Source organism: Petaurus breviceps, unplaced genomic scaffold (assembly GCF_028583685.1).
Source record: "Petaurus breviceps papuanus isolate PSGF00001 unplaced genomic scaffold, PetGlider_PUasm1.0 90760, whole genome shotgun sequence".
NCBI lineage: Eukaryota > Metazoa > Chordata > Mammalia > Diprotodontia > Petauridae > Petaurus > Petaurus breviceps.
The window spans coordinates 12,535,040-12,560,137 of NW_027187338.1; the positions used below are offsets into that span (position 1 = coordinate 12,535,040).

At 40.1% G+C, this 25,098-nt stretch overlaps 1 protein-coding gene across 1 annotated transcript in view; it reads left to right on the forward strand.

The window, feature by feature from the left end:
- The window catches only part of LOC138146343 (phosphopantothenate--cysteine ligase-like), a 208,870-nt gene that overhangs the window by 172,441 nt on the left and 11,331 nt on the right, over window positions 1-25,098 (forward strand). Inside the window, exons 22-24 of the mRNA XM_069068159.1 lie at window positions 6,817-6,958; window positions 11,702-11,838; window positions 14,156-14,270. Of these exons, the coding sequence (XP_068924260.1) occupies window positions 6,817-6,958; window positions 11,702-11,838; window positions 14,156-14,270 (394 nt within the window). The remainder of the gene's footprint in view (window positions 1-6,816; window positions 6,959-11,701; window positions 11,839-14,155; window positions 14,271-25,098) is intronic.

Sequence of the window (25,098 nt, forward strand, 5' to 3'; positions counted from 1 at the left end):
AACACCAGAGAAGAAAGATTAAAGTTTCTTCTTAAACTTTATGTTAGAACTTTCTTTCCCTCCCAGCAGCATTGACTTCAGTTTAGTGCTTCCTTGGTGGTGTGTAAAGGCAGGACAGCCATGGCTTAGCTTGTGGCCTCAGTACCCTTTCACCTACAAATCATCTCTGACAGAAAACCTATCAATGCCAGGTTTTAAGTTAGTTTAGACATCTTTCTTGAGCATAATTACTTAGTCTATTTGTGTTCAAGTGCCTCGAGTAACTGGATGCCTTCATCTTCCTGACCAGAACACCTTCCCTTTCTCCACCCCCATCATGTCTTGGTCTCTCACACATTAAAACTAAGTTGAAACTGCATTTAGCTTTTAAAAAGCTAATACATCTTTGTGAATAGTGAGAGATTTAGCAATGATGGTCTACCTTCTAGGAAAGATGTAGAGTGGCTTCCACATGTAAGCCACTTTTTCCCATCGAGTGCCTGGGATATAGAAGGAATTCTGTCTTGACTAGTACCTACTGTCCCAGGCTACAGGCCTCACTGTAGTCCTCAGCCTTTCATGTTGTGAGTATCTATGTTTCTGCAAGACTTCTTTTCTGTTGTCAGTTTGAGAAAAACAAAACAAGACCTCATACTTCTATTGTCATGGATCTGGCTCTAGAGCATATCGTTTGCCAGAAAACAAAAGCTGAAGCAACAAAGTAATATAATATAATGTGATGTAATGTAATACGATATAACATAATATATAATTAATATAATATAAATCTTTTTGTAATTTTACTTGATATTTGCCACAACCAATAATTCTTTTATTGAAATATATGTGACATATAGCTGTGAGGCTACTGTGTAATCAGCAAGACTTTAGCCTTTCTCATATTTTCCAACATATTTTTCACTTTATTCACCTATTGCCCATCTTTGCAAAAGAAAATCAATTATCAAAGTATATGTTGGTTTAATTTAATGGGTCTTATGATATTTATCTGGTGATACAGTGGATAGCGTGCTATGTCTGAAGTTAGGAAGACTCATCTTCCTGAGTTCAAATCTGACCTCAGACACTTCCCAGCTGTGTGACCCTGGGCAAGTCACTTCACCCTGTTTGCCTCAGTCTCCTCTTCTGTAAAATGGACCTAATGGTATCTCACAGAGTTATTTTGAGGATCAACTGAGAGAACCTTTGTAAAGTTTTTTGCAAATCTTAAAGTGCTATATAAATCCTAGTTAGCTACTACAAAAGGGAAGAACCCAAGGTTCATTCCTCTGTGTTAGAGTTCTGCTACAGCATCATCATCATCATCATTATTATTAATTATTTTTGCCAATAGCTCTATTCCATGTCTGTACCATATTACTTATTTGCTAGAAGTTTTCCACCTCTGTCTTCCTACTGAATTACATTTTTTGCTATGTTTTGTTTTGTTTTGCTGGTTTCTACTCTAGATACTACTCCACAGAAATTGGTACAAGTTACTTCTAAGGTCTAGGTGTTGTACAGCAGGCCCATTGATTATATGGTAAATACCTGGCAACCAGACTCTCACCTACCAGGGTGTCAGCTCTTATATGCCTCTGAAGCAAGAATCAGTCCAGTCCCTCTGTACCTTCCTTTGTTGAACATCTGAGTCCCAATCACAATGCCGCTCTTCATGCAAAGTGTCTTCTCCAGTGCCCGTAGGAATGACTCTTGGATTACCGCATGTCTGAGTCTTCTACCCTAGGTGGCTCACGATGAGTCCATCCTGTTTATCTCCTCCCACCTAAGCGACTGACCAGTGTGTCCAACACCTGGTTAGCAGCTCCCACTCAGTCTTTTGGGAGTTTAGATAGCCACTCCCACTCTCTTACCATTTGTTTTTCCTCAAATATAAGCCTAATTCTTATAACTTTAATTACAAATGGATTAAACAAATAAAGTGAGGGAAAATGACAGATTGGATAAGAAAATGAAGCCCTACAATCTGTTGCTTACAAGAAACATTTAAAAAACAGACACACAAAATAAAACTGAGGGGATGGGAAAAAATTTACTATGTATAGTATCAAATGAATGCAAAAAAGCAGGCATGACAATCATGCTAACAAAGCAAAAATGAACATTCAAAAAATAGAAGGAAGTAAACAAGGAAACTATATTATACTTAAAGGAACCAAAGGCAACAAACCAGGATCAGTAATAAACTTAAGTGCTTCAAACACCTTCGCATCCAAATTCACGAAGGAAACATCATCTGAACTTCAAGAAAACTGACAGTAACACAGTAATGAGAGGAGACTTCAGTATCTCCTTTGTTTTAATTTTTCCTCTCTTCTTCCTGGATAACTGATCCAGGTTGTGCAAATTACCCTGAACTACTTCTCAAAGCTCTCCACAAGGGAGAAAGTAGGGGCAGAAGTGGTGGCTGCCTGCAGAAAGTGTGCCATGACTCAGAAGAGAGAAGCTCTCCCAATAGGAAGGCAATGATGCTTTTGTTGACCCATGAGTGCAAACCAACAGTTCACTCTCAATCAACATAACCACCCAGAGAAATTTCCCTTCATGTAGAAAGAGCCCTGCAGCTGTCCAGTCCAAAGTAGAGTTACAGTTTTGAGTGAGTGCTGATCCACAGACCCCTCCCCAACTTGGTGTAGATTTTCTCAGGGCTAATGCAATAGGGGATCCTCCAGGTACTGCATTTACAAGTGATATCAAGTTCAAGTGATTCAATGACAGTTTTGAAAGGCAAGAGAAGTCACAGAATGGCAATTCTCTGTGCGTAGAAACAAGCAGGATCTGTCAAATTCAAATATTTAGCATACATCACTGCAAAATCCAGAAGGGGTTGGATTTACAGGGGTGGGGAACCTGCAGCCTTGAGGCCGCATATGGTTCTCTGGGTCCTCAAGAGTGCAACCCTTTGACTGAATCCAAACTTCACGGGCCACAGGTTCCCCACCCCCGGGTTAGAACAAGCCCAGATAACCATAACAAACAATAGGACGTGATGAGTGAAGTAGAGAGGGCTACATTGTTGATTGTTGTCATTTCAGTCTTGTCTAACCCGTCATGACCACGTGGGCCTCTCTCCTTGGCGTCTTCTTGGCAAAGATACTGGAGTGGTTGGCCATTTCCTTCTCCAGTGGCAAACAGAGATTAAGTGACTTGACCAAGGTCACACAGCCAAGAAGTTCCTGAGGCTGAGTTTGTCAGGTATCCCTGACTCTAAGCCCAGCACTCTATTCCCTGCATCATTTAGTGTTATATGAGTGTCATAAGGGATGGTAATTAATGACTGGTGGGCAAGAAAGGTATTTGTGAAAGAGATGGAGTTTGAGTTGGGCATTATTCTGAATTCACCAGGTAGGGCATTTGGAAAGGGGGGGAGGTGAGAAATAGAGAATAGTATGACAAAGGCATGAGTTTAGGAAAGTACTGAGTGTATTTGGTGGACAAGAGTAGTACATTTTGGCTGGATTATGGAATACATACGAGACCTCTGTAAGATGAGTAATTTTAAAGATAAGGTGACACTATATTATGGAGGACCTTAATGCCAAGCAATGACATCTGTTCTAAAGGCAGTATAGAGTCACTGAAGCCTTTTGGGCAGATGGGTGGGATGACCACCCTTTTGCTTAATGTATAAAAACCTGTTTGGTTTTTTTTTAAGTCACTTCATGGGGTTGCCACATAACTCCTCCCTTAGCTACTTGGGCATTTTTATAAAAGATTTCTTTTCAGACACTGATTGGACGAGATATTCTCTAAGGTCATTTGAGGATGAGGGATCAGAAGATTCCATTTTCTGAGCCATTGCTCAGTTGAAATAGTCAGACCTGATTTTAGAGGTGCCCTAGTAGTAATGGCGTAACCCCTTCAGTCTCAGGGGTCAAATCATCTCTATGGTCATATTCTACTGCATCCAGGATGACTCTGCCCTCATACAAATCCCTGTCTTCTCTGCTCCTTTTTTTTAATAACTCGGCAGACATGAAGGTTATTGAGCACTAAAATCTTTTCATTCTTATAGTTTTGGCTTTGGTAACTTTCATGGCTCTGTAATTTCATTGGTAAGACTCCTTCTCTGACTGATCTAGATCAAAACCAACCCAAACCTTTTCATCCTATGTGATTCTTATCCATGATTTCCTATAAATAAAAAAAATTCCTATAAATCTTTCATAGTTGATCTTCTCAAAGCCTTGGAGGCTTTCCCTTTGTTTTCAACAGTACCTCTGTACCCACTCATATCTTCCCTCTATTACGTCTCACTCCTTGCACAGGTTTGTTCCACTGCCTTGTTTGTGTTCCTAGATAAAAGATTTTCCATTATTTTAGGTACATGTCATTGTTGGGGTTGCGATGTAGCCATAGACATTATCCCATTGCCTTTTAGATTATTTGTAATTTTTATTTCCCCAGAAACTCTGCTCTATGATTATCAGTCATATAATATCACCAACAGATTAACTGGTATTAGAGACATGGGTTTTTGCAGTAGTGGGTAGTTTCTATGCAATCCAATAAACATTTTTAAAAACCTTCCAGTGTTCTAGAAGGTAGGTGCTAGGTGCTAGGAATACAAAAACAGAAAGGAAGCAGTCCCTCTCCTCAAGGAACTTACATTCTACATGGGGGGCGGGTGGGAGGGAGATAATATGAATATAGATAAATTCAATAATTTGAGAAGGGGAAAACTGCCAAAGGAATCAGAGATGGCTTCACAGAGGAAATTGAAAGGAGGTAATAAAAATTCTGCAAGGCAGCATCAAGCAAGAAATACATTCCAGGTAGGGGTAATAGGATCATTGAAAACTCTGTGTACTTCCTCAAATGAAAAATCAGGGGTCCAACCTGATTGCTTCCTCCTGCTGAATTTTGAGGCCAACAAATTTTCTATTTTAACAGTTGTCTAAGATACACATGTTGAATTAATTTGATTCACTGTCTGTCCAGTGCATGTCCAAAACTTGAACAATATCAGTACTGTGTCCATTTTGTTTTTCTATTCAGTTTTTTGCATTATTATTATTTCAGCCTTTGTGTAGTGTCCAGTGGCTCTATTCAATTAGTATCGTGTTCTTTACAAATAAAAACAATTAAAGAACGTCAAATCTAATACTCAAAATGAATAAAATGTACATTGGTATTTTGCTTAATATAGAGGAGGGAGCCTGGCATAGTAGAAGGATTAACTCTGAAGTCAGAAGACCTGGGTTCAGATCCCACCTGTGATATTGACTACCTGTGTGACCTTGGACAAGTTACTTAACCTTCCCAAACCTCAGTTTTTTTCATCTAGAAAATGATGGGGTTAGATTAGGTAGCCTCCTCCATCACTTCTGCCTCCACATCTGGGATCCTTTGACATTTAGAGAAAGTAACGGAGACTGATTCATTGAAAAAGTATTCAAACCATTAGAACATCTTTTAAAGGCATTGAGGTACAATGGAGAGTGCTGAAGTTAAAGTTGTAGCACCTGAGGTTGAATCCTCCACATACTGTGTGACCTTGGGCAAGTCACCTGAGAAGGTTGGACCCTCTAACACCTAATGTGACCCCTAGCATTGCTTCCAACCCTAAATCTATGATACTATGAAAAGCTCTTGGCTGTTATTAAAGTCTGTCTTGGACCCCAATGGAGCAGCAAGCCCCCTAGCATACCTAAGATGGCTGCTAGAACAGGTTCTCAGATCTGCTTTTCTAAAGAAAAGCAACTCAAAATGGGTTAACAATCTTACTCTAATCAAACATATACAGAATACAAACAGAAGTTACAAGCTACACGTTACAAGACAGAGAAACAGATCAGCAGACAGGGCTTCCCACTGTCTGACCATTACATCCATACCTAGTCAGTTACCAGAGAGGGAAGCACCAACATCTGGGTTTTCAAAGCCAAGAGGGGGCAGAGGGGGTGGGGGTGGGGGGCTCAACAGCTGCCCAGATTCTCATCTGGCCAAATCACACAACTCTTCTCAAAGTGAGCCCCACAGTAAAACCTCACATCAGGGTATATATAGCCTTCTCCTGGGTCAGACCATCACAACCCTCGTGACCCACTGCCCAATCACAAAGTAACAAGGTGTGGGTGTTCCTGAAAGAACAAGCCTCCCACCACAGGCTCCAGGTGAGCACATTCAGCCCATTAGAGGGCAGAGCATATTCTCAAATCAGGGAAGGTTCTCAGTCACCTAAGCCTATCAAAGGGCCTAGGGGCAGGGAATATCTTCAGATTCTCATTCCCATAACACCCATGCAAAGGGATTTTTGTTCCTGAAACCCCAAAAGGACGTTTATTCAGTTTCAGTAGTCCAGTATTGTAATGGGGTTCCAATGTACTGAAGAATGCACAAAATTTTGCAGTTTCAAAATTAGCTCCACAGACTCATCCACACTAGTAGTTTTATAGGATTATAAGATTTTGGATTTAGAATTGGAAGAGACCTTAGAGGTCATCTTGTCCAACTCCTTTGTTTTTTAAATGAGGAAACTGAGTCACAAAGAGGCTAAGTGACATCCAGTAGTACGTGAGAGTTACCCAACAAGTCCTAAGTCAAAACAAGGACTGAAGTGGTAAAAATCAGAGACTCTTTATAATGGCACATTCCAGGCAAGTTTTGAACTAACAAAGTGTTTCAACTTTCTGCCCCCAGTGGTTCAGTTCCCCATAGCATTTGGAGGCAAATGTGAGGGAAACCAAAGGTCAGTATCTCCCACCAAGATCTCCAGGACAGAAAGATAAGAAAGGCTGATCAAGGAGATGGGTGAGGGGGCAAGGTAGATCCTGACATTGTGTTATGGTTATATATTTGTGTTTATTTCCACAGAAATTATAATGAGAAACACCATCACCACAAAGCCAAGCTTCGGAAAGCCAAGGAACAGTTAACACATGAAGTAAAGCAAAGAGATGAAAGGATTAAACAACTTGAAAATGGAGTTGAAAAGATGCAGAGACTAATGGAAAACGTGAGAAGAAAACAGCGTGTAGCACACTGATGGTGTGGGTGGCAGGGATAGAGGGTTCTTTATCATTATTCCACTTATTAAGTGCCCGCTAAGCATCAGTTACCGTGCTAGGCACTAGGAGTACAAAGACAAAAATAGATTTATCACAGGCTTTAACTTAAGTTATATTTAATGTAAATATCCCTGCTGTAACCCAAGTCCATTAGCTCTTATTCTCAGTGGAGAAGGAAATCAAGTGATTGTTACTCTTTATATTGGCTATGTGTCAGATTTCAGGGTTTTCTTCTCTCTAAATAACCACAGCTTTTTTTTTTCACTGCTTTCATGGCTGTCATCCAAGCAATATGGGTGAAACTAAAAAGAGAATAGATTTCAGGAAGCTACATAAGCTATGAAAATCCAATATAGTTTATCACTGTAAACTATGGCTTAGAACCACAGATCTGGCCTTATGTAGAACAGGTGCAATCTGGGGGTCTTCTCCCTATCATGCTTCTTTGGCTCGTGCCTCCCCTCAGATTTTACTCTGGGAATGGCAAAATTTGGCTTGTGTCTAGGTTTCCCCCAGGTTAAGGATCCGTCTTTCTAAAGAGTTCCTGCATCTACACAGACCATATGTACCCCTGAGGGAAAATAGGGTCTGAATTTGCTGCTCTGTATCCTGACTCTGTCCCTTGTTGCTTCATGGCTTCTAACTTCTGTACAATCCAGGACATCTTCCGTTTGGGCGAGGAACACCTCTGCTTGGCACTTCTGCCTCAAGTTCCTGCTGTTCTTGGCCTTGCAGTTATACAGGCCTCCCCTCTGGGGATCCAAGTCCATATCTCTGCACAGTCCTTCTTCTGCCTTTGCCTTAGTGTTGAGCTATGGCTCTGAGTCTCCTATTTGTCCCCCTCATTTAGAGGCTAAGTACAAGGTATAGATCTTCATTGTCCTCACTCATCCTTACCTTCCCTAGTACCTCCTATCCCTCCAGAGATATTTGAACTGACCCTCAAGCTATCAGTCATCCATAGCATGGTGTCCTGCATGACTCAGGACAGGGTAAGAAATTCATACCAATTGGTAGTAAGAGTTTCATTTCTCATTAAGGAAATTTCATACCTTTTTTAAGGAATTATTCAGTGTCAGAACACAGTCTTCATCAATGAGCAAATGAGCATTTTTACACCTTATATTGAGATATTTCTTTAATGAAAGATAAGATCCTTATCGATAAAGTCAGTGGGGAGGCAGGAGAGTGCAGTATATGGGCACATTCACTACATTCTTCCCCTTAATTAAAAAAATTTATGCTTTTTGCAGATTATAAAATTGTGCCTTTGATCACACTGCCCCATAGGCCTAGTTCTGGGGACTATGCTGGGAATCTAGGAACAATCATAATCCACATGGAAAACTATACCCTATTTAAAACATGCCACCAACATAGTAATATCAACAGCAGCTTATCTAGAACACGATACTTTCCAGGTATCTGATTCGGCCCTTCTGATTCGGCCTAGCCTTAAGCATGTTGTTCTTTCTCCTAAAGTATCTGATTGTGGCTCCCGAGTTAATAAGGATGGAGGAACTATATACACCAAAGCATCTTAACAGTCACTTGATTGATGTGCATGATGACATCAAGTTATATAGATGCACAGAAAAATATATTGCACAGCTGCTCCATCTTTTTTTTTTGCTTTTTTGGGGGGGAGGGTCGCTGGGGCTAAGTGACTTGCCCAAGGTCACATGGCTATTTTTGTGTGTGTGTGTTAAGTGTCTGAGGCTGCATTTGAACTCAGGTCCTCCTGACTCCAGGGCCAGTGCTCTATTCACTGCACTGCTCCATTTTTTAGAACCTTTCTCAATTGATATTAAAATGTCATTTGAACTCAGTAAGTATAAATTTCTTTATATCCACTAACAGAAGATATAGACTAAAGACTATGAGCTTGAATCCAGAGGCTAAACCGAACCAATGGGCCAAGGGGATACTTACCTTATTCTCCTCCAGATAAAACGCATCAAGCATAAAGCTGTGACGAAGAAAGCTGTGGCTTTGCCTGTCAGGAGACTTGTTGGCATCTTAAAAGCAAGGCTGAGTGGGAGGAACACATTTAAATTTAACACATTTAAAGCAACTAATTTGTGCAATACCAGTCTTGACATATACTCTTAAAACTATAAAATGGACTGTGACAGATTTGGAAAGTAGCCTAACAAAAACTCATAGAGTTTTAATGAAACGCAGGACACATCATATTAAGGCAGCTATGGAAAGATGAAAACATTTTTTGTAGAAAAAAACAAACAAACATGAGGAATAGGAGTGATAGACATCTCAGAACACATAATAAATAGGTCAAAAACTTAGAAATATTTTTGTAATAAGCAGACATTACTTCACCAAGCAAGTAAAGGGTGATGAGAGGAACATACCTGTGAAATTGTCTAATGTTAACCAGAAGTGGTTTATCCCTGGATGGAACCTAATGAACACCTAAGATCCAAGAACAAAATCAAAAGCCCTCTGTGAGTGACATTCATATGAATTCAACCAGCCAGAGACATTTGAAACAAAAGGCTGAGCTATTGAGGCCCAGCGATTGAGGACTGAGCCACCATAATCAGAAATCACAGGACCCTGGACACAGTGATCAATGCAGATTTTTTTAAGGAAATAGTAGAAAGTATACAATGTTTCACTGCAGCTTAAAAAAAATAGCACTTACTTGACAAGGCACTACCTAGTGGCTAGACTAATATACCAGAAATTTTCTATCTTTTGTAAATAGATAACCAACCCCCAAGCTACAAATACAAACCCCAAAATATCAACAAATAAACTATAATATAACAACCATTAGTATAGAACAGTTGCCCACAATCACCAAAACACAATCTGTATGTTCTGGATTCACAATTTCACTTTTAGGGAAACTAACAGAATAAGATGAAACTATACAAGGCAACATACATACAATCTCTTCAGGCCAGAATAGGTGAGGATTTATTCCCCAATAATATGATTTTTTTTCTGTGAAAATGTCTCCACAAAAATGATGTTACTAATTAAGCAAAAAGAAAACTGAGACACTTTTTCAATTCTTTCAGTCTGACCTTTGTTTATGGAAATGTTCGTGTTTTTGATGATTTTCTAATTCATAATAAAAGTTTGAGGGTGGTTTTTTTTTTTTTAACTGGTGGGATCAGGGAAGGCTTCCTATTGGAGATGTCTTCTGAGCTGAATGTACATTCCAGATAAGGGAGATAGCTTGTGTGCATATTAAACTGGGCAGCTACACAAGAAGGCATTTGAATAAATGTTCAGAGAATTGGGAACACTTTCCCTAGAGAAGATTAAAGTATAAATGAGAGCTTCAATTGAAGGGTGGTATAAAAGCCACCATGGTTAAAGACTGATCCTTTTTCACAAGGAAGTTTTCTCTTAGGCTAGAATCTAGCCTAGGTTTTATAGAATGAATCCTTTTATTAAGAGGATTTGTTCTGTGAAGTTTGGATTCAGTCACAGGGCTGCACTTGAGGACCCCACCCCTGGCCCTACTACAGCCATAATCTCAGGCCTCACTGTCATTCACCTCTGTTGGCTCCCCCCACTCACCCCAAGCACATCCAGTCTGTTGCTAAGGTCTGTTGACTTGACTTTTGTAACATCTCTTGATAACAAACCTTCCCTCTGGAAACTGTGACTACCAGTGCAGCCTTTCATAGTCTCATGCCTAGACTTTTACAATAGCCTGCTGGTTGGCCCCCCTGCCACTAATCTCTCCCCACTCTAGTCCATCCTTCACTCAGCTATCAAAGGTATTTTCCTAAAGCACAGGTCTGACCATGTCACCCCTGCCCCTTTAACTGCAGTGGCTCCCTATTACCTCCAGGGTCCTCTCTGGCATTCCAAGCCCTTCATAACCTAGCCCTCCCCTCCATCTTTCCAGTCTTAGATCTTACTCCCTCCTCCCCTTCCCCATGCATTTTTTGATCCAGTGGTTTCCTTGATGTTCCTTAATAAACAAGACACTTCATCTCCACTATGGGTATTTTCATTGGCTGTCCCCCATGCCTGCAATGCTCTTCTTCCTCATCTCTGCCTCCTGGCTAAAATCTCAACTTCACCAGAAGGCTTTTCTCAGTGGCTCTTAATCTAATGCCTTCTCTCCCCTGATTACTTCATTTATTCTGAACATAACTCTTATGTACATAGTGATTTGTATATTGTCTCCCCCATTAGACTGTGAGGTCCCTGAGAGCAGGGACTGTCTTTTAACTTTCTTTGGATCCCCAGAAGTTGGCAGAGGACCTGGCATTTAATAAATGTCTATTGTCCTGCACTGGTAGAAATATGCAAGTGGATGACATCGTGGATCCTTGGAACATAAGTACAAATGAGAGAGAAAGATCCAAAAGCCAGAAAGTGCATAAAATAAGAAAATTAGTGAGAGAGAATACCAAAATCAACTTAAATCTTCTTTTCTGAATAAAAACAGAAAGTAACTCTGGAAAAATGTATAAAACTCAAAATCACTTTCACTTTCTAGGAAAAGACCAATCCGATTGAATAAAGATGTATTAATTGCCTGCTATGTGTAAAGCACTTTGCAGGGGATACAAAGAGAAAATGATGAAAAACAACCACTGACTTCACGGAGTTTATATCCTGCTGTAAGCCCCGCAATTCATTCCATGATAGTAATTTTTGACAATGACATGTTTGCTATCAAGAAGCTTCTTTTTCCCTAGGAGAAGGAGTTGCAGGACCAAGTAAACATGCAGAGGGACAATCTGCTCCTTGACAAGAAGCAACTTTTAGAGAAACTAACAGAACAAGATGAAACTATACAAAGCAACATACATATGATCTCTTCAGTCCAGTATAGGTGAGGATTTATTCCCCCAAAATATGGCTTTTTTTTCTGTCAAAATGTCTCCACAAAAATGATGTTACTAATTAAACAAAAAGAAAACTGAGACACTTTTTCAATTCTTTGAAATATTTCACAATCTGCTATCCTTGACAGTCTTTTAGGATCATAGATTTAGAACTAAAAAAGAGAACTTAGTGGACATGTTAGTCTAACCCTCCATTTTATAGACAAGGAAGCTCAGAGAGGTTAAGTGATTTGTCAAAGTTGACACAATTAGTAAGGAGCAGAATTGGAATCCAAACTTAAGTACCCTGACTTCAGATCCGTCATGGTGTCTGCTAAAACCCACTGGCTCACATTGTGGCTGTAAGTAGTGACCATGTACTAATTCCCAAACCACTCTTTGGGAAGTGAATGAATTGTCTTTAGGAATAGTAACATTAATGACTGCTGAATAACTGTTGTCATGGATTGGTAGTTAAGTATATTCAATGACCTGTTGTTATTAAAATGTCCAGGGAGTTAAACTGGATTGAAGGCTGGGGTAAGATATTCATAATTTATAATTTGTTAGAATTGGCATCTCAGAGATCTCTCTATTCCAGCCACCTTATTGAAGCCCAATCACCTCATTGAGTGATGCTACAGGACAAGTGCCAGTAGACAGATATCATGGTGAACAGTGGGAAAAGAGCCTATTGGCATCAAAGTTGGCAGGCACTCCTGGAATTATTCTTTCAGAATTCCTTAAATAACATGCCTATATCTGATAATATACCTGGGAGCTTAAGGGAAGATGGGAAGATTGATTTTTCTGATCCTTCCCCACCCTACTTATTGGGGAAAATAGCAACATTCCAGAAATTACTGATTATCTAGTACTAGGATAAACCTAGTGAAGGAAGGGATGGGAAAAAATGATAAAGAATTATGGTAGCTGCTTAAAAATGGGAGGAAATTGGTCCCCTCAGGAATACTTTAAGAAAAAAAGAAGTACACTTCCATTCTGCATATTTTCTGCATGTGAACCAAAAGAGATGGTTTGGGCATATATCCAAAGTAATCTAAAGTTACAATTATAAATAGTAGTCATAACATTTAATTTCCCTTGGTTTGTCCCAGTGACATAATGGTACAATGACAATATTAGAAGGGGTGCTGATGGCAGAAATTAGTCTTAGACCAACATTTTACACCACACTCCAAAATGCATTCTAAATGGGTTCATGACCTTAATATTAAAGATCATACTATTAAAATGACAAGAGAAACAAATTATATACCTCTCATAATTATGGGTAGAAGATGTAGTCTTTTTTTTTGCTTTTTTTTGGAGGGGGGAAGGTAAGGCAATTGGGCATAAGTGACTTGCCCAAGGTCACATGGTAGGTTTTTTTTTTGTCTGTGTGTTAAATGTCTGAGGCTGGATTTGAACTCAGGTCCTCCTGACTCCAGGGCTGGCATTCTATTCACTGCACCACCTAGCCGCCCGCCCGTAGAAGATGTATTCTTAACCAAACAAGAGATAGAGGCAATTATAAAAGATAAAATAGATAACTTTGGTTACTTGAAACTGAAAGACTTCTAAATAGATAAAATTAATGCTCATAGGATAAGAAGAGAAATAGTGTAATAGGAAAAAATATTTTTATCAGATTTCTCTGATAAGGGTTTGTTATTCAAAATATAGCAACAATTAAATATATAATTATATATTATATTACATGTAAGTGTATATATATATATATATGAAACCTGAATAGTAATTCCTCAATAGAGAAAAGATCAAAGTCTAGGAACAAACAGTTCTAAATAGAAGAATGCCAAAGTATTCACAACCACATGAGAAAATGCTCCTGGTCACTAATAATAAAAAAAAAAATGTGCATTTCACTTCACACCCTAAAAATTGGCAAAAATTACGAAAATGGCAATAGTTAATGTTAGAGGGGGTGTGGGAAGATAGATACACTCACAGAGGCTACATGTGAAAAATACCATAGAGAATATTTACATTCAGGTTTGAGTTAGACTGAATGATTTCTGAGGTTTTTCCAGCGATGATCTCCTATGACTTTTCTATTTCTTCCACATTTCTTGGTTATACTTTAAGAAGTTCTTAAGAACTATGTGTTTATTAAATTTCCAGGCAATTGACATTTATTTTTATTTAGTGAATCTGATGGAGGTACTGTAGAGTTGTCCTGTCATATTATGGTTCCCAAAATCTGGGCAAGAGTCTAGAGCACTGGAAAAATGGGAATTCTTGGAATTATACAGGATTCAGACAAAAATGTATAGTTTTACCTCTGGTTTATGCCACCCATAGAGTGCTTTTCCTGGGTGAAGAAAACACGCTACTGCAGGAAAACAACCATCGGCTTACCCAGCAAGTTAGCCAGTTAGAGCGAATCCTCAAGAGTATCCAGGTTCAAAGAAGGGAGGTAAGAAGCTTGCTTCCTATTTAATCTTCAGCTTTCAAGATTGCATCTTATTTGCCTTTTCATCTACACAGTCCCACAGTCCCACTCATCTAACAGGCAGTATGGGAATAAAACCCATTGGCTGCAAACCAGAATGTCAGGCACTTGTGGAATGATTCTTGCAGAATTGCCTTGCTCTCCAAAAAAAATCTTTCTTTAAAGAATTCTCAGCACCTAAGTATGTACAGTGGGATACTGCTTGGTTTCCATTTGTACGCTGCACTTTTTCATGGATGCGTCAAGAAGTCAGGTGTCACACAAAGGCAATGGACAGCAGCAGGAAAGGTTTCAGCTAAGGAGATGTCTAGCAGATAGCACAGGCTAGGATGAGAAGGGACAGTGGGAGGTGCACCACAGCTCTTAAAATTTACATAATCACAGAATTTCAAAGGTAGAAGGGACTTCTGAGATTTCAATCCTCTCTACAAGATTTTTGGTAAATGCTTATTCAGGTTTTGCTTTAAGATGTTCAATAAGGTTTTTATTGAAATTCCAAACAAGAAATCCTAGTTATGCCTCAGATTTATAACCCTATCATAGTGCCTTTGCTAATGAAAAGCCCATAGTTGAATAGGGAGGCAAGCCAAGGAAAGCAGCAGCCATGTACTTACTTCAGAGTCCCTCAGACTAGAAAGTCAGCCAGAATGACACCCATGGGGAGGGGAGGACTGTTACCTTAGGATAAAGATTGGTTCTCATCATCTTACTTTTGCTTGCTGCCTATGGACAGTCTTAGGCTGTAGGTGTTGATTCTACTCAGAAAGGGGGTTAAAGACAGAGATAAATCCTGACCATGGGAGAGAGATCAATCAATCAATCAGTCAACATTTATAAAATGCCTACTGTGTGCTAGGCACTATGCTAAGCATTGGGACTACAAAAAGAGGCAAAAGACAGCCCCCACCCTCACGGAGCTTACAATCTAATGGGAGAAACAACATACAAACAAATATATATAAAGCAAGCTACATACAGGAGAAATAGGAAATAATTAACAGAGAGAAGGTGCTAGAATTTAAAGGGGTTGGGGAAGATTTCCAGTAAAAGATAGGATTTTTGTTGTGACTTAAAGGAAGCCAGGGAAGTCAGTAGGCAGAGTAAATTAGAGAATTTCAGGCCTGGAAGACAACTAGAGAGAATGCCAAGAGCTGAGAGAAAGAATGTCCTGTTTATAGACCAGCTTGGAACCCAGTGTCACTGGATCAAAGGGTATTTATCAGGGAGTAAGGTGTAAAAAGACTGAAAAGGGAGGATGGGGCTGGGTTAGGAGGGGTTTTGAATGCCAAACAGAGCATTTTGTATTTGCTGCTGGAGACAATAGGGAGCCCCTGGAGTTTATTGAGTAGGGGGCTGACAAAGGACGGCTTGGAGTGGGGAGAGACTTGAGGCAGGCAGCCCTCCTACCCCCCCCCCCCAGCAACCATTACAACAGTCCAGGCATGAGGTGCTGAGGGCCTGAAGCAGAGTGGTGGCAGTGTCAGAACGGAGTTGCAAAGATGAAACTGGCAGGCCTTGGCATCAGACTGGATACGGGAGCTGAGATATAGTGATGCATCCAGGATGACTCTTAGGGTACAAACCTGAGGGAGGATGGTGTTGTCCTCTATAGTAATAGGGAAGATGGTGGGGTAGAGTTTAGGGGGAAAGATAATGAATTGTGCTTTGGATGTAGTGTGTTTAAGATGTATATTGAACATCCAGTTCAAGATATCTGAAAGGGAGTTGGAGATGTGACACTGGAGGTCAGCAGAGAGGTTGGGACAGGAAAGGTAGATCTGAGAATTATCAATACAGAGATAGTGACTAAATCTATGGGAGATGATGAGATCAACAGATGAAGTAGTATAGAGCAAGAAGAGGAGAGGTCCCAGGACAGAGCCCTGAGGGACCCCTACAGTTAGAGATCCAGCAAAGAAGACAGAGGATTGATCTTGAGAACCAGGAGAGAGAGATGTCTCAAAAGTCTAGAGAAGAAAGTATCAAGAAGGTGAGAGTGAGCAACAGTGGAGAGGTCAAGGAGAACAGGAATTGAGAAAAAGCCATTAGAGATCATTGGTAACTTGGGAAAGAGCAGTTTTGGCCAAGTGACTAATGTTGGAAGTCAGACGGTAAGGGGAAAAGAAGAGAGTGGGAGGAGAGAATGGAGACACTTATTGGAGACAGCCTTTTGGAGGAGTTTAGCTACAAAGGGCAAAAGAGATACGGGGCATAGCAGTGATGGAAGCATCCATTGATGGATCTTTCAATATGGGGGAGATATGGACATGTTTGTAAGTAGTAGGGAATGAGTCAGTAGAAAGGGAGAGATCGAAAATAAATGAAAGAATGGGGAGAGGACAGTCTGTCAGAGGAGACAGGATGGAATGGGATCGCCTGAACCAGTAGAGGGCTTAACCTTGGTAAGGAGTAAGGCCGCTTCATCATGTGAGATAGGGGTGAAGGAGGGGAGGGTGGCAGAAGGCACCTGTGTGACAGGAGATGAGGAAGAGGAGAGAAGAGCATACCCACAGTAAATGAGCTCACTGTTTTTTCTGTAAAATATGAGGCAAGGTTCTCAGGTGAGAGGATTTGTCAGGGGAATGGGGAGCCATGGAAGGTTTGAGGAGGGATGAAAAGGTTTAGAAGAGCTGCTATGGAGAATGGGATAGTGAATGAGTTGAGATAAGGGAGGTACAGCAGGCTTGCCTTGCAGCAGCAAGGGCCTGGTTGAGGTTGTATAACAAATCTATAGTGAACCCAGTCAGGACAGTTGTATCATTGTCTTCCTCATTCAGCAGCACGTGTGTAAGAGTGAAGATGGCAAGTGCTTGGAGTGAACCAAGGCTGAATCTTGGATGGGAGTGATCAGCAATATGATAAGTGTAAAGCAGAAGTGGGTCACCAAGGGGTCAGAATGGGGAAAAGAAGAGGGAGTGGTTAGTACAGGGGAGATGATATACAGAGATGCTTAAGAGGATAAGACCAGTCTCTCCTTTATTCTATGAAGGTTATCACTAACTGGCTGGTTAGATATCTTCAGAGATGAGCTCACAGTTAGATTGGGCTTCCTGAATGATAAGAATATATTTCCTTAGTCCTGCTATTTGTGAATTTCAAACTGCTTTGTAGATGCCACAGCCACATTCAGAGAAGTGTTCAATTCAATACATACTTTGCAGATTTCTTTGCTTAATGAAAAATTAGTATGTGAAAGAAAAGTGAGAAAGATAAGCAAGGAAACTTTGAGGTCTATCTCAATCAATCAGTCCACAGGCAATTTTTAAAGTGCCCACCTATGTGTTATAGAGAATTGAGTCAAATTTATAAGAATACAAGTCATTCCCCAATTGATAAATGATCAAAGGATATGAACAGGCAGTTTTCAGAAAAAGAAATTAAAGCTATCTATAATCATATGAAAAAATTCTCTAAATCACTATTGATGAGAGAAATGCAAATCAAAACAACTCTTAGGTACCACAACACACCTGTCAGATTGGCTAACATGACAAAACAGGAAAATGATAAATATTGTAAATGTGGGGAAATTGGAACACTAATGCATTGTTGCTAGAGTTGTGAACTGATCCAACCATTCTGGAGAGCAATTTAGAACTATGCCAAAAGGGCTATAAAAATGTGCATACCCTTTGCTCCAGCAATACCACTTCTGGGGCTGTATCCCAAAGAGGTTATATATATGGGAAAAGGACCCACATGTACAAAAATATTTATAGCAGCTCTTTTTGTGGTGGCAAAGAATTAGAAATTGAGGGGATGCCCATCAGTTGGGGAGTGGCTGAACAAGTTGTGGTATATGAATGTAATAGAATACTAATGTGCTATAAAAAATGATGAACAGGCAGACTTCAGAAAAACCTGGAAATACTTACATGAACTGATGCTGAATGAAGTAAAAACAGGACTGAGAGAACATTGCACACAGTGTGTGGGAGAAAAACCCCTATCCAAAAATTTAATAAAAAACTCAGAGGCTTCTCAAGGTAGGAACAGAAAGCATTTGATCAATTCTTGCAAGAAGAGGGCGTGGCCTTCACCAGGACTAACCAGTGGAAGGAGGCAAGTTACAGAAAGCAAACTGTGGTTATATACCCTAACGCAGACAACCCCTCCCACTGACCTTGCCCTCATTGGTTGAGAGCTTGGCCTCACAATCTAGGTCGGGAAACTACCCAGACAGAAAGAGGAAGGAAACAATCTTCAACCAATGAAAACTGATGAAAGCATTTAATACCTAATTTGGCAGTGGGTGATAAAAGGGGAGGGGTAAGTTAGGCCTGCTTGCAGCAGAAGCCCAGCTCTAGTTCTCAGCAGTTTCCATTTTATGAGAATGCTTTCACTTACTCCACTCAATAGTAATAGCCACGTTGTGCGACAACTAACTTCGATAGACTTAACTTTTCTAAGCAATGCAAGGATCTAAGACATCTCCAAAAGACTCATGATGGAAAATGCCATTCACATTCAGAGAAAAACCTATGGAGTCTGAGTGTAGATGGAAGCATACTATTTGCTCTCTTTTGTTTTGTTTTTTCTTTCTTGTGGTTCCTCCCATTTGTTCTCATTCTTCTTTACAACATGACTAATGTGAAAATATGTTTAATAAGAATGTATATGTAGAGTCTGTTTTAGATTGTACACCATCTTGGGGAGGGGAGGGAGGCAGAGAAAATTTTAAACTCAAAAGCCCATGAAAGTGAATGTTGAAAACTAAAAATAAATTAATTTTTTAAAAAAGAATTAATTGGGGAAGAGTAAAAGGATTACCTTGATGCAGGCTCTATAAAATGAGATAACTTAGAATATAAGAAATTCCATAGTGGTCAAACTGAGAGTACACTGAACCCAGTACTCTGTGGTTTATTTAGGGTATCAGCTTATTAAAGGTAGTGAGTTCTATGACTTTGCTAGAAATCTGTCTTTTAAACTTCAAGGTATATCCTCTGGTTTTAGCTTTCTAGCATCCAGTGAACATACATACATACATATATATGTATATATTTAGACTTTATGATTTCTATTCCTCCTCCCATTGACTAACTAGGGACATTCTTCCCCCAAATTTATTCTTCAAACCTGTATTTTCCTTTACACTGTTATCCTCAAAGTTCTTATCCATTATTCCTCTATGTGGTTGACTCCCAAATCTCTATTTCCAACAACTAAAACTCTCTTGAGTTGTGTTTCTAATTGCTTCTTGAACATTTCCATTGGAGAGTCTCACTGTCACTGCCATTCCCCTTCCCAACCATATAATTTCTCAATGGCACCACCATTCCTCCAAGTGAGAGAACTTAGAATTTAATAATATTTATAAACTAAAGAATAAATGAATTAATGAAAAGACATTTAGTGAGTGCATACTATGTGCTATATACTGTGTTAAGTGTTGAGGACACAAACAGAAAGCAGAAACAGTCTTTGCTCTCAAGGGATTCAGTCTAATTGGAGGAGACACTACATTTGGGTGGGCTTGGCCACAGTGTGGATGTCAAGGCCTAGGGGTCTTTGGGAACAGTGTCAGGTCAGATGACAGTGCCCAGAGGTCCAGAGGGTATAGTGGCAAGATGGACAGTAAGACACAATAGCCCTCCATCTCACTAGAAGGATTACAATTGGTGACCCCCTGCTCTGCGTGGGGAGGAAAATCTCACGGTTGGGAAGAGGACCCGGACTTGAGGCTTGAAATGGAGCCAGGGTTTTTGTGTTTCCTCCTTTAGGGATTAAGAGGGGGAATAGGAAAGAGAGAAGTTCAGGAAGATTGAGTGAAAGCATGAACACACGCTCTTGTTGAGTCCTCTAACACTCAACAAATACAGAGAACTTGAAATGAAACCCTAAGTAATATTAACATAAAAGTTCACAAAGCCCTTCATATGGATTATCTCCATTGTCGCCTTTCATCCTCCTATTCTCCTCATTTTATAGACCAGGAAACTGAGACTCGGAGAGGTTAAGTGACTTGCCCAGGCTTACACAGCTGGCAAGCGGGTGAGGCATGAAGTGGAGAATCTTTTCAAATATATCCCTGAGGATCAAATATGATCATGTGCAGAGTGCTTTGCAAACCTTAAGTTGCAATATTAATGTTAATTGTCATTATCCCCAGAAGCTTCCCAAATATTGATTAGGTATAACTCGTAAATAGGTTTCCCCGTGTGAGGGTAATAACCAAGTCCTGCTCCGTATACGCCCTCAAGTGCAAACTGGATGTGGCCCAGCTTTGATTTCACCTGACAGAAAATGCACAAAGGACTCACTGTAGCTAAGAAACAGAGAAAACAGGTCAAGCCCTGGGCCCATTGAAACTGGGCAAGCAGTACCTCTTCCCTCTGGGCCTGCAGTGTGTGAATTCCTCACTGTAACAGCAGAGGATCATTGCTCCAAATCATAGGTCTCCTTCCTCACTGATCTGCCATCTTTAAAATGACAGGTTTCCATATTTTTGAATTTGGGAACACTGCACCTTGAGGTCCACAAAGAGGCAACTCCCCACTCCCAGGCCATAAGCTTCCTTGCCCTGTCTGCTGTGTTCTGTCTGACTTTTAAACAAGTGTAACAACACTAAGTGTTGCTACTCTTGGTCTAAGTCAGATCTAACAGTCCAAGTTTGTAGTAATTCTGCCTTTGGAAGTGTAGCTATGAAATGCATGAATAGTTCATATGTATGCCCCTGTTAGAGAAAATTCTTCTACAACGGGCCAAGGGTAAGGGGGATGGAGTTGGGATCACTCTTTCAGTGTGTCTACCGGCCTTGTCCCGTGCCCTTGTGCCAGGAATGAAGGGACACAAGGAAATGCAAAGTACGTAGTCAGCCACAGGTATTTATGAGAAGTAAGATTCGATCAGCCAGATGCAGTCTTTAATAGAATAAAAAGACCCAGGAAGGACTTGCTTAGAAATGGGTGTCAGTCTCATCTAGCTGAAGTGAGGTCCAGGAAATGGGATAAGGATGACCAGTTACTTCACGTCTTTTTTTTTTTTTCATTCAGTGATCCAGCTGAGGTAGTGACATTAGTCTATACCTTGTTTCCTGACTCTTTAGTTTGCTTCCACCTCTCCAATCTTCTCAGAGATGTGATTTTGAAGAGGGTCTCTTGCTTTCTGGGTGTTGGGGGAAGGGGAAGAATCACCCCTTTTGTTCTTCTCCAAATGTTCTCTACCCTTCTTTGTCATGGGTGCCCCTTTTAGTCCTGCCCCGGTCCCAAAACAAGTAATATTTTCTTACCTTTGGAGATGAGCAAAAAATCTTGGACATCTATGAAGATCCAAACCATTCTTATCCCCTACAGAGGAAGCATTCATTACACAGGGAAAAAAGGTTAAAAAAGGGGGGGGGGGGTAAGAGCTATCTATACACTTTTAAAATACAGTGATAGCTTCTATATCAAGAAACCATCCTTCTGAGTCTTAGGAAGGTAATCATCACCTTGTGACTCTAAGTCACTGCAAACCAATCAGGAATTACCAATTATCTGCCTAATTATAAGTGTGGACAACATGTTTCATTAGGGTATGCACCCTGAAAGTTTTATTTTTTAATGTGAACATTTATTGAATACTTAGATCTAAAGTACATTTCTTATCAAGCTAAAAAAAAATAAAACAACTTAATTTTTTAAAAAAAATTAACAATTACTTTTAAAATGAGATACAAAATACCCCCCCCCAATCTGAGACATTGGAGTGTGCCTGGGCATACTTTGTACAGCCTGAATGCATGCCTAGGCTTGGGTGCCAGTAGGCATGTCCATACTATATGGGGGGAGAGAATATGAGATTCTCCTTACCCCTGATCAATATCTTTTACACATGTACATACATACATATGTGTATATGTATATATGTCTGTGTGTATTGGATATGTGTGTGTATATGCATCTGTGTATGTATGTATGCCTATATGTATAAACTCACCTTTTGGAGCTGCTAAAAGGCTTGGCAAGGAGCAGACCAAGTCCACAAGCATTTTTAAGCACATATTTCTTGTGTACCAGGCAGCCAGGCACTATGCTAAAAACTCTGGGGACACAACGAAAGGCAAAAAACCCACCAGACAAACAAAGACATATTCCATGCCCCCAGGAACGCAGAGTCTAAAACAACTCTGTGCAAGCAAGAAGGTAAATTGGAGACAATCTCAGAGGGGAAGCATTACATGGACAAAGGTGGCTGCTCAATGCATTTTTCCCAGTTCCTTAATCTTGAAGCTGACCTAAAGGCCAACCCTAACCCTAAACTCGTTTCTAACCCCCATTTCTGACCTAATCCTTTCCCCTAACCTTGACTTCCAAGTTCACCCCTACTTTTGGAAAGAAAGAAAAAAATTATCTTTGTATAGAAGAGGGGAGGGCAAGAGAATCTGACCTTGTTGGACTGAGGGTATAGTGGTGTTTGGAGCCAGAATAGCTGGAGTCTTAAATTTGCCATTCGGATTCAGCTGAGGGCCAAGCAGCTCACCATTCCCCAGATAACAAGAGTGAGGCCCTGGGAGTAGGGACAGACATTCCAGAGATTGCTAACTGCCATCTGAGAGGCTGGAATGGAGTTGTTGGAGAGATGCCTTGGGCTTTCCTGGTTGAGATCCAATGAAACAATCAGTAAACATCAAGTGCCAGGCACTGTGCTAAGCCCTGTTCTCTGCCTTGCCTCTTGTCTGCCCCGTTTGCTTCTTTGCTTTGCTGTTTCCTAATGGAGAGCTGGCCAAAAGAGAAATCAGCCAGGCTGTCCCTCCCCCTCCCTCTTTCCCCTTTCTTTAGGCTGCCAACTATAGTTGCCTTTAAATCAGCTATGTTTTACAAATGGTATTGTTTTGAGTGTTCTCTCAGTATGCTTACAATATATTAAAATCCTAATGGCCATTCAAATCTTCTGTTCTGCTTATTTGAATACTAGCACTGACTGTGACTAGAGGAAAATAAAACCTAGAAGGGAAGCAGATTTAAAGTATTGTTATTGGGTTGTTTCAGTCATGTCTGACTCTTTGTGACCCCACTTTGGGGTTTCTTGGCAGAGGTACTGGAGTGGTTTGCCATTTCCTTCTCCAGATCATTGCTCACAGGAGGAACTAAGGCAAACAGGGTTAAGTGACTTGCAATTAGTGTCTGAGGCAGGATTTGAACTCACAAAGATGAGTTTTCCCAAGTCCAAGCTCAGTGCTCTATCCACAGTGCTGATTATTGAGATATCATAAAACCATTTTTGTGATTTCCCCAATGCAAAACTTGCTGGAGGTTCAGGTTATATATTTAACTGAGATTACAATGCATTAGAAAGAGAAGAATATTCATCATCCAGATTCCTCAAAGACAGGAACCAGTAAGAAGCTGGAGGTTGCAAGTGGGCAGGTGACCAGTCTCACTGTCATCTTCTAACTACTTGGAGGGGGTGGTGGGAAGGGGTGTGTGGTGGGGAGTGGACTAATGGCTTCTCAGTTTTAAAATAAAGCACCACTCCTGGGAGAGGAGAGAACTGACAGAGAGGACAAAAAGACTGGGCTACCCACCAATACCTTTCTATGTAAGGTTATGCTGGAGCCAGCTCCAACAAGTTGGAGAGAGCTGATGGATAAATTTTCAGTGTTGAAATTTTCATCTCATAAGTTAGCAAATGCTACAGAGCTTGATGTCCTGTTTTGTTGATTGTCTAAGCAAGAAAGTGACGCCGACAAGTTAATAATGTAAGTTACACTTTAAAAAGTGTGTCGTGTTCATTTTTCCCAGGGAGTCAGTTAGATATTTGCCAGCACACCCCCGCTTATCCATATGTATATAGACACATAGAACACATTATTAAACAAAATAATAATTTACTTGTTCTCCTTCCCCTTCTGTTCTCTTCCTTGTTAATATATTTAAAGTTCTTTTGCTATTGAGTTTCTCTAATATACATGCGATTGTAAATTTAGAGCTTGAAATAACATACTGCTATTGAATTACCATAACATTTATTGAATGATTATTCCTTTCCTCAATATTTTGTAATATTGACTTATCAAACAATCTTGATTTATCAGTTTTTTTATATTCACTCAGCTCTATTTCTGGATCCTCTATTCTTTTCCAATGATCTATTTTTCTGTTTTTCTTCAGAATAAGTTTTTTTTATAATTACTTCTTTATGGTATATTTAAAATTTTACATATCTTCTCTAGGACTCTGTCTGACTCTTTTCCCATGAAAATGTTGTTTCATGTAATTCTTAGTGCCATACGCAAGGCAGGCATCTGAGTTTTTCCCCTAGGAGCTAAAATTTAGATAATGCTGATAGTACTTTGGCAAAATAGTTAACTATTCCTTTCATAGTTAAACCCTTGTTGCAGACCCCTGCAGTCTCACTCAGGGATGTACTGGAACCATGTCTTGACAGGCTCTGCCAAATTATTCCATTTCCACTGTGAGCGTTTGCACCTCAGAAATCAGCAAATGCTATAAATCAAGGCTTAGTTTATTGTTTTGTTGATTGTCTAGGTTTAAGAAAGTGATGTAGAAAATGTTAATAATTCACATTAAATTTAAAGGTGTTTTGGTGCATACATTTCCTCCCCAAAGAGTGAGGTGTAAAATGGTCACCAGCACACCCCTGTTCCCACACTATTTGGCTACATTCCAGATGAGGCCCTCTTGGCCTAGATTCACCTTATTCATTCCCCTCAGGAGAGACCTCCCCAGAAGCAGCTTCTTGGTTTCTTGGTGTCTTCCCCAGAAGGCCTTCTTTCCCTAAAACCTGAGATCAATTAGTTAATCAATAAAAATTTATTAAAAACTTACACTGTGACACTCTCTGCCCC